At 42.7% G+C, this 10,289-nt stretch overlaps 1 protein-coding gene across 2 annotated transcripts; it reads left to right on the forward strand.

The window, feature by feature from the left end:
- The first annotated feature begins 146 nt into the window (after window positions 1–146).
- Window positions 147–9,979, forward strand: Usp15-31 (Ubiquitin specific protease 15/31). 2 transcript variants are annotated; one of them, XM_065484757.1, is made up of 10 exons: window positions 147–347; window positions 452–1,024; window positions 5,331–5,712; window positions 6,512–6,962; window positions 7,539–7,644; window positions 7,700–7,840; window positions 8,009–8,243; window positions 8,304–8,525; window positions 8,995–9,051; window positions 9,383–9,508. In XM_065484757.1, exons 2-9 carry the CDS (start codon window positions 488–490, stop codon window positions 9,006–9,008), a joined length of 2,088 nt encoding a protein of 695 aa, XP_065340829.1. In that variant the 5' UTR covers window positions 147–347; window positions 452–487; the 3' UTR covers window positions 9,009–9,051; window positions 9,383–9,508. The 2 variants fall into 2 exon arrangements, with proteins under 2 accessions (XP_065340829.1, XP_065340828.1); XM_065484756.1 differs by lacking the exon at window positions 8,995–9,051 and having other exon boundaries at window positions 148–347; window positions 9,383–9,979.
- The last annotated feature ends 310 nt before the right edge of the window (window positions 9,980–10,289 follow it).

Below are 10,289 nucleotides of genomic sequence, written 5' to 3' on the forward strand. Positions count from 1 at the left end.
GCAGCACCACCGAGTCTCCTGCTCGGCAAGATTGACGACAAACGCGCCTCAGCAAAATTAAAGCAAACACTAGGATGGGATTTTAGGCCATAGGTGGCAGCATTCCCGCGTTTGGGCTCGTTGACACGACCAGCGCGCCTCTTCAGGGAGAAATGCGTATGCAACGCAGGTAGCCAACGACGACCATCATAACAAGAGGAAACGCCTTTCTTTCGCGGCCGCAGTGTTCTTCGTATTTTGGTCGAATTCGGCAGCGAATCATTGTCTGCACACACGAATCGGTCGACGCAAGCCGAGCGGACGGCCAAACACGCCCTTTCTGGCCGCAACCGTCGTCCGACTCGCAGGTAGGGGCCTCCCTCTGGAAGGTGCCGCGGGCCGACCTTGTTTTCCGTCGGTCCCTGTGCCACCGAACTTGCGTGCCTCACGCTCACTGTCCGCTCCTTCGCAGGCCATTCAATGAGCTAAGCTGGGTTCGGCCGAGGAAATGAGCAGCTCGGCGCGGGCTGAGGGCCTCCGCCGGGCCTTCACCCTGCCGAGGGGCGCGCGAAAGCTGTTTCGCCGCCCCTCGATCCGCCGCCTCTTCACCAGGGTAGTGCAGCATGTGAACGGCTTCAAGCAACCGCACAAGGATCGCATCGTGTACGCACCGCCTCCGAGGGACCGCGTGCCGGGGGTGACCGGCCTCCGCAACCAGGGCAACACGTGTTTCATCAACGCCGTGCTGCAGTGCCTGAGCCACACCGACCTGCTGGCCGAGTACCTAGTGCTCGGCAACTACAAAGCCGACATCCGCAAGTCAAAGGGCGAGCTGACCGAGCAGCTGGCCGCTCTTCTCAGGGCCGTCTGGTCCGGACAGTACGCCCCGGAGCTGTCCAGCAGCTTCAAAGCCGCGGTGGACAAGTACGGCAGCCAGTACCGCGGCGCCAATCAGCACGACGCCCAGGAGTTTCTACTCTGGCTGCTGGACAAGGTGCATGAGGACCTCAACACGGCCACCAAGAAGAAGTACAAGGCCATAAAGGTGAGTGCTTCGGGGATTATCTCGATCCGGCCACCGTTCAAGGCCGTCCTGCCTGACAGATAGGCGCAATAGCTGTGTCAATTAGCATGTCACCCGCTCAGCTGCTTTCGTTTTGCACTAATCACATGATCAAATAATGAGCCCGCGAGGCTGATTGAGTTCTTCTAAGATACATGGCTCATTCAGACAACTTTGTGGAAAACTTGGTTGAATCTTTGGAGTGCGGTGTCGATTAACGTGGTTTTAATTCTGTCAAGTACTGCGATTTCTCATGTCGAGATAACCCTTAAGTAACTTGTTTATTAGGTGATAAAATTAATTACGAAGCTGATTTATGAAATCTTGGACTTCTTGATAGCTGTTTAATTTTGATTCAAATAATTATCAGCTGCCGCCTTTTTTGTTTTATTTAATGCGGGTTACGGTCTCGGAAAATTTTAAAATGATGACTATTGATTGGGAAATTAGGAGAATGAAGAGTAATAATTTTTACCGATTTTGGGCTCATCTAATGTTGAACAAGCCTTGAAAAAATGAACTATGTTATTCTGCTATACATGCTCAAAGCTTTTTTGATTAGTCAGTCCAATGCTTATTGACGCATTTCCTATCGGCCAACGCTGGCGAGGTTGAGTCATTATAAAGCCACTTTGAATTTACACCCCTCTTGGGAAAGACCGCGATAATCCAACCAGCAGTGCGTTTGCTCGAAATCCTAACACTGCAAAAGTGACACGAGAGGCATAAGTCAGTTCTGTCGATTACCAATGACGACCATTGTCTCCGGTGGGCTGGCATAAAAGTGCACCGAATCGACGGCATTGACCCAATTAAATGGCACGCAACAGCGCCCGCGTCGGCGAAGCAACACGCGTCCGTTCGTCTATTCGTCTCGCGCTGCTTTTGCAACATCTTAATTATCTGTTCGCTCCTCGTGTGCGGACGCCGGCAATTTGCATCGTTGCGATTTAAAGAGCCGGCTGCCCTTCCATTTCCTCCTGCTGCTGCTGCTGGGTCGGCATCGGCAGGCGGGTGAGGCCATTTTGGTCCTCGCGCTGCTTTCGCTCTCGTCAGCACGGGCCGGTCGCGGCCACCGCGAGCAAACAGTGCAATTAGCGCCGTCCGCGCCACCATTCATTGACCGGCCGAACACTTGACCGTTTCGCTCGCAACCCCCACGTGCGCGGCCGAGCAGAAAAGGGTTGTTCAGCTGGGCCTGACGTGTCCCGTGGCCCACTTTGCCCCACCACTCGCGAACGTCGCCTGACGCTCAGCGCGAGCAGATAACGGCACTTACGGAGCCTCCTCTAATTAAATCATAAACAATGAGGGCTTACGAAACAAACACAACGCGCTTGATAAATTTGACTATTCGGTTACACACATGCACGCCGATGGTGCACTTGCTTCGATTATGAGTAAAAATAACATCTAAGTTGAGCAAATGTGGGGCCAAAAGTACTGTTGAAGGTAGATTTTCATGTCCCCCACTTCAGCCTCAATTGATTAATTTAAAACGTTTACAAATAACATTTATATCCAATTCTTCACTCTCATTTAAATTTTGGTGTTGCTCTTTACTATCAAATAAAGAAAATGATTTTTCATGCCAGACTGAATGATAAATACCGTACATTTTATTTCGATCTCTCGACGCTCGCTCTCTGTCTCTCCCATCGCCTTTTTGAGTTTTAATTAATTCCACTCATAAGCTGTCTGTCGTCTAAGAGTGAAAACTGCTTTTCGTCTGTCGCTGGGCCTTGTCCGCTTCAGTTCTGCGAATTTCGCTGGAGTCAGCATGTTGAATCGCACGTCGTGCAGTATCGGCTTTTATGGGAAAGATTAGGCAACCCCAATTTCTCGGCAACTTTACGACGGGAACAAATTGTAAAAATTCTGATGAAGTGACCAGTTTGTCCTAAATTCTTTCAAGTTGCGTTATGTTTATTTTAATACCTTCATATACATTTCACATGCAATGATATGGCTAAAAATTTTGCTATGTCAAGAATCATAATCGGAATTTGGTGAGAAACCTCGCTCTGAATTATACTAAAAAACAATAGTGGCGAGACGAATCAACCGACGAAAATCAGACAGATCGTTCTTTGATTTCATGTCTCCTGCACGGTCACATAGTTCAAATATGTAATTTTAAATTATTTGATTTTCACGATGCCCTCTAAACTTTCGTTTCCTTAACGTTTAGAGCTATATTTGGGTACTTGCTTTCCACTGATTTGAAGTTAAACCAGTTTTAACTTTGATGCATATATAACATATCATAAGTGGAGTCTTCGTACAAACGAACGCGCTCTACTTATTGTTCAGTTTTTCCCCGTGTTGAATAACGAATAAGCTCTCAAGTTAATGCTGACTCTCTTTCAACTTGAGAAGATGCATAGCAGCACCCGCCTTGCCTAACCACACTTTCCGTAGTTCTGTCAAATATTGACGTTCAAACTGTGCGCCGTGGTGCGCCCATGTTATCCGTTCGCGGTGTTATTGGGACCCGGGTTTCAGCATTCATGCTAGTGCAGTGCGCACCCTTCCCGGTCCTCGAACAGGGATAAAAAGAGCAAAAAAAATTTACTGTCTACTAAATTTTGATTTTGTGTATTAATATGCTCATTTATAAATTACAAAATCTGTCATATTAGAATATATACGCAAACAATGGCTACATTGTAGGGAAAAATTATTAAAATGCTTTCTTTCATAATTTTGAGAAAGTAGCTGTGTAATGCAATCGTTTTTATGAGTCATTTATTTACGCCGTTTTGCTAACTTTTTATTTACAATTTACAAACAAACTATAGCACGTTGGCCATAAACTTAAAGCATAATATAATTTATTACAGTGAATCCGAGCATAATATAATATGGTGGCTAATGAAAGCAGTTAGTTAAGCTAAAAACATGCTATGAAATATTGCAACAAAACTATTACTTTTTTTCTCAAAAACAACTCTTCGTATTTATTAAATTTAGTTGTTAAAATTTGAATGGCAAAAAGTAACCGAGAGTTACGCAAATATTGTTGAAAATACAAACATTTCCTGCTTATGAACGTCAGTGGTAATATTTTCGAATGGTCGGTGCACTACATGCACAAAGTGATTGCTCACTTCCTTTGTATGCGAACCGATTTTCCTCGTCGCTCACAAGCTCAGGAATTAGCATTCTTGTCAATGAGTGCAAGCTCTAGGATTCATTACCCCGACATTTTTTCTACGCCGCAAATGATTCAAGGCAAGACTGTGCAGGTGTCAGTGGAGCTAATGACTAGCCGCGTGTTTCGCAGATTGCTGTAGTTCTAAAAATAAAACGCCCACAATGGTTCACTCACAGCGGAAATTTCATGCACGACGGGCTCTTCTAGCCGATTTTTTCTTTCTTTCTCGACCACGCTCACGCAGCTTTTCATGTAATATTTTGCGAGTTTGCATGCACATGCAGTCGTGGAAACGCCGCTTACAAAATGTGCTCCCTTTTTAGCACGCCGGCGTCTGAGTGGGTTGCATAACAAGCCATGTAATATGTTCATGAAGTGAACACTCGGCTGCCCTTATGTAATGTAACCGGAGAGGCTCCGACCGACGCCAGATCTAAATTTACGCAGTGGGAATTTTTCTCACAAGCAGCACTTTTTCAATTTGTCACGCAGAATTTTCTCAGGCGCGCAGTCAGCTTTTTAAAAACGAAAACTGAGGGTTTTCCGCGCGGCAAAAGGACCAAATGGAGGCAAGGATTTTTTTTACGGCACGGTAGTCTCAAAGCAAACACGAGTTTTTGTTTTAAGCCAAGCACAAACACAAATGTTGATTCTGAGATTTGCTCAGGATTAGTTTTGCATTGCGTAGTTCATCGTTCACTTGTTATGATGCACTTGACCCAACATTGAACCTGAAACCGGCGCCAGGACTGAGAAGCTTTATTAAAAGAGCAGAGAGGCCAAACTAGTCTAATCTCTGTTTACTTCGCGTGAACGCTTACCCTTTTTGTAACGATCGTGCTTGAATGTTCATGACCATAAATTAAGATACTCTCTTTAAAATAATAAAGTGCTCAGCCAACCAAAAGAAGTTGTAGTAACAAATTTTCAAATTATAGAATGTTATCAAAGAATTTGTAGATTTAGTACGCAAATTGGTCTGCACGGTTCCCGGATTGTAGATTAAAGTCTTAATTGCTCAGCTAACTAGTTGAATAATGTATAGCTCATGATCCGACTGATAAACTAAATTATCTTCATCGATATCTTTTTATATTAGAGCAAGAGTAATTAAAAAAAATCGATTTGCAGAACTCGTTTGGAAGACCAGACGCGATCGTGGCTGAAGAAACGCTGGCGAACCACAAGCGGTGCAACAACAGCTTCGTGCACTCGCTGTTCCAGGCGCAGTTCCGCTCGTCGCTGACGTGCCCCAAGTGCCAACGCCAGAGCAACACGTTCGACCCGTTCCTCTGCGTGTCCATCCCCGTGCCGCAGGACCAAAGCAAGCCGCAGTTTGTTTCGGTCGTCTACCTTTCGCAGCAGCCGCGTCAAGTGCGCATAGGCCTCTCGATGCCCGTCGACGCCGAGGTTAAGGAACTCAGAGAGCAGCTCGCGTCCGACACGGGCATCTCCGAAACCTACATGCTGCTCACTGAGGTCGACAATCAGGGCTTCGCCAGGACGCTATCAGGTGCAGAATCGTTTCTTTGTTCAAGATTTTTAGAAATTAAAATATCAAAATACCTGTAGGAGTAGGTGTCGGTTGAATGAAACACGACAACTCTACTTCTTCTTTTCACAAAATCAACAAAGGGTCTTGATATCTGGTGTTGGAACTTCCTTGCACAACTTGGAGTTTGTTTGAATTATATTTACACTGCACACTGTTATATTAATCGAAATGAAATTCAATTGCATAATTTATGCACTTATAAATCTTGTAATCTTTGAGAAAAATGAATGCCAGAAATAACATGAGCCCCATGAGGAGTTAAATTATTATTTAGATAGATAATCAGTCCGTTGGCCTCTCAATGGTGTTATTGGGACTAAGTGAGCTCATAGCCCACGGGATGTGCTGAGCAGAGGTTGAAAAATAAAATGAGTCTATATTTATTGTTAGAATTTTATTTTATAGTATATTATTACATCAAAAAATTATGATAGTAATTTTTCACTTAGTTAGAATAATTGATTAAAGCCGTTTTGGAAACAAATGTTCTGGAACTTAAACTTATAGAAATTTTTAGTACCAAGCATTGGGGAAAATCACTACATACCCTTGTGATCTTGTGACATTTTTAGCCCTCAAAATTTTTTGTATATTCTCTTTTAATTGGAAACTATGCTTCCAATATCAATCCCAACTGGTTGAAAATATTTGTATGAAAAAGAAAATCTTGATTTAGACATCAGTGTCCAGTTTGAATCTTGAAAGTCTGTCTATTGAACGTTGTCATTGAGGCTAAACAATTTTTTCTCTCTTTTAGATTTGCAGGGCAGCAGGGAATCGTCTGAGACAGACCCGCTGTACTGTATTGAATTGCCGCAGCTAAAAGATGCCAGTGAAGAGAGTGGCGCATATGTCCTGCTCGTGTGGATAAATGTGCTGCAAGAGGAGGAGGGCAAATTGAAACGGTTTGGCAGCCCCTACACGATGCAGGTTAGCCGGGAGACGTCGTACAACGATCTGCAGAAGCTGATCCTGAAGGAGATGCACCCCATCCTGCACGACGACATTCTCACCAACGCGCAGGAGGTGCCCCTCTTCAGGATGCGAGTGGCCGAGGCAGGCCTTCCTGCCGGCACCTACCTCGACTTCTCGCTCGACCACCCTCTCTACATGGAGGCCGTTGACCAGGCCCTAGCGCTGTGCCCTGAGGACGGAGGCCCCGCCAACCTCAAGCTTGTCCTCGAGTGGGAACCCAAGGCGAAAGAAAGGTATTAAGATTTTACTCTAGGTTTGTTTAGAACTGTTTATGAAGCCTAATCTAGACGAGAAGAAGAAATGGTTCTAAATCTTGGCAATATGATTTTCTTTTTCCTGCAAATTAGTCAACTCTATATTTACTATCAATTTTGCCAGTGCTTAAAAAGCTATTGTTTAAAAAACATCTCATATCTGAACAAGTAGTCAATCATGCAACCGCTGATATAATGCAACGTCTAAATTTTGTGATTACTTTTTTTCTTGTTGAATAAACTTTGCCACTCAGATGATGAGTTGGGAGGATTGATTGACCTTGCCCTAGAGTTGTAAATCAATGAAATTTAATGAACGTGAACGAAAAGAATAGTTCAGAATAATGCTGACAAAGGGAATGCAGTGGCACAATCTATTAAAAACTCATTCATAATTTTTACAATAGCCAGTCTGTCATATCAATTGCCTCTTCATCATTCAGTCATTCATTCACCTCGAGAAGTCTATTGTAGCAAATAATTAATACCCAGCTTTTTTAGTAGAGACCTCCAAATTAATTATGACTCCACTTAATCGTAATAAAATGTTTGCAGTGTGATTGCTGATGATAGTGAGCAAGAAGAGGAGCTGGCCAGTGTGAAAGAACTGAAAAGCCACTCCGAAGAGTCAAGAACGGCAACTTTAGAAGAGTGTTTCAAGGTAGCGAGTGCGATTGTCTATTTTTATCCTTTGAACTTCATTTCATCTTTCACAGCTGTATACACAAGATGAGGTGCTGGGGCCTGAAGATGCTTGGCATTGTCCCTATTGCAACCGAAAACAGGAGGTGGTGAAGAAACTAGGCCTCTGGTCATTACCCGACATTCTAATAATCCATCTCAAGAGATTCCGCCAGGTATTCTAGTTTCTTTATTAGTTTCTCTTTGTTATATGAATGACACGATTTTTTTTATTACATTCTGCTTGTAAATGTCAATATATTAAAATAACGATTGCTAAGATTTTGGTTAGCAGCTAAATCTGAAATTTTCTGCAATTAAAAAACTTCATTTAATAATTTCAGTCACCAAAGAGTCGAGCGCCATCGAAACTGAGCACGATGGTTGAGTTTCCTCTGTTCGGCTTTGACATGTCACCTCATGTTGCGAATCGTCCTGACGGCGCCGTGCCTAATGGTGTTGGCTGGTCGCCGTGGAAACGACCAAGAAGACAGTCCAACGCCCGCGATGACAACGTCTACGACTTGTACGCTGTCTGCAACCACCACGGACATGACGTTCAAGGGGGCCACTACACTGGTGAGAGCTCTGTGATCTCAAAGCTCTTGGCTTCTCTTACTAAATGCGGCCAATTTTAAGCCTATTGCCGCAACCCATATGATGGCCAGTGGTACGCATTTGACGACGCCAAAGTCGAGGGCCTGGAGGAGGAAAACGTTGTCACCTCATCAGCCTACATTCTCTTCTATCAGCACCGTAGTCTATCCGGTAGTCCTTGCTCATCCTCTGCTTCCACCTCTTCATCTTCAGAGCATTGGGTCTGCCGCATTCCCGCATTTGATGCACCTGCAAAGTCGCCAGGTATGTCATGTTTGGCTTAGAATTAGAACAGGGCTGGGATTTTCACAAAATTTAATTTCTTTAAGATTTCAGACAAATTAAATCGCTTTGCCTACTTTCCTAGTATTTTTGACTGAATATATCACATTTAAGATTGAAGGTTGATTTAAGGTTGAATTTTGTAATGCTTCAAACGATTTTTAGATTCAAAATATTAGTCAATAACGCAGTTTCATTGGAAAAATTGAGATTATTTTATGGTATACGTTGGCTTACAACGTAAACCAATTTAAGAGGAGATATTCCCAACTCTGGCTAAGCATAGTTTCAAGTTTGTTTTGTTTTCTCTCTATTTAAAAAGGATAAATCGTTAAATAGTATTAATTTTATGGGGAAGCTGACTTCCCGTTAAATCTAGTTTTGTCTTTTATCCCTGCATAAAACTTAGTGAGTGGTGAATCAATACAACTTTATGACACTGCCGTAACAGAGTTCCGCCCTTGACAGCATGATTAGCTTTTTCCTGGAAAATCCAACATAACTGCAGGTATCATAAACTTAGTATTGATTTCTCGCTATTGTAGTTAAGTCCCAACAAACCCGCAAGCTTTTTCAAAAAATTGTACTTCACAGGAAATGAGCTTATAACATTAAAATAATATTTCATGGAATATTGACATTAGCTGCAAAATCGTAAAGTTTTCAATAGAAACAATAGGCTACAAAAATTTTAAATTTTTTTCTAATGTGGCCAATAGAATCTGGAGTATTTGCAATAAAAAAATAAAAAATGATATATGTATGCAACTGTGTTAATATTTTGTGAATGAATCATAAAACAGTGACTCTTAACTAACCGCATTGCCTGTTTGTTTCAGCTGAAACTCCAGTCGAGGAAGCGCCCCCGTTCCAGAGGAATTCGCGAGGTTATGCAACCCTCCCATCGAGTCAAAGTGTTGCAGCAGCGGCGCCTGTTGCGGCAGAAAAGGACCACCACTCGGATGACGAGGTGGAGGTGGTGGCCGAGTCGAGCGTTTGAGACTGTGATTTGTGCCTTTCTTCATTCCGCGCACTTCCTCGAGAAAGCACTGGACAGTTTTGCATAAATGAAATGATTGTTCGATTGAGCTGGATCATGCAAACTAACTAAGTTGCAACATACACATATTTATATACGAATCATGCTGCTGCAAGTGCTCGAATGTAGATTTACAACCGTTTCATTGTATTTTCCTTTTTTGTCAAATGTTAGAAAAATGGAGCCAAGGGACCAAAACAATTTATTGAGCAATTTGAAACTTCCGTAAGATCGAAATCGCCACTGATTTTTTAGTAATGACAAGATTGAAATCTGGAAGAAATTGATTTGTTACCGAGGCTGAGCACCTGCTGTGATTGCCTTTTGTTTGCTTTCATTATTCTGCATGTAATGATAAAACAATAAAAAATCTGCTATTTTCAACTCTTATTACAAATCATTTGAATTTTATTTATTAAACTTTGTATTGGAGATGATCCTTTCAGAACATGCTCACTTTTTAATTGCAGATATATATAAATAATACATATAATAATAATATATAATACCTAACCATATTTTGGAATTGGGGACAAGCAAGCCTTTCAATGGTTTGAATAGATTTCATTTGCAGCATGAGCAACGCAAACACCCGTCAATCCGTGCATCAAAACCATCAATTCAACAAAAGCTTGAACGTGTCAATCAAAATGTTTACATTTTCCTTGTCAGTTGAATAATTTACGCGTCCATACTGAACGCAAAAT

Source organism: Cloeon dipterum, chromosome 3 (genome assembly GCF_949628265.1).
Source record: "Cloeon dipterum chromosome 3, ieCloDipt1.1, whole genome shotgun sequence".
Taxonomy (NCBI): Eukaryota; Metazoa; Arthropoda; class Insecta; order Ephemeroptera; family Baetidae; genus Cloeon; species Cloeon dipterum.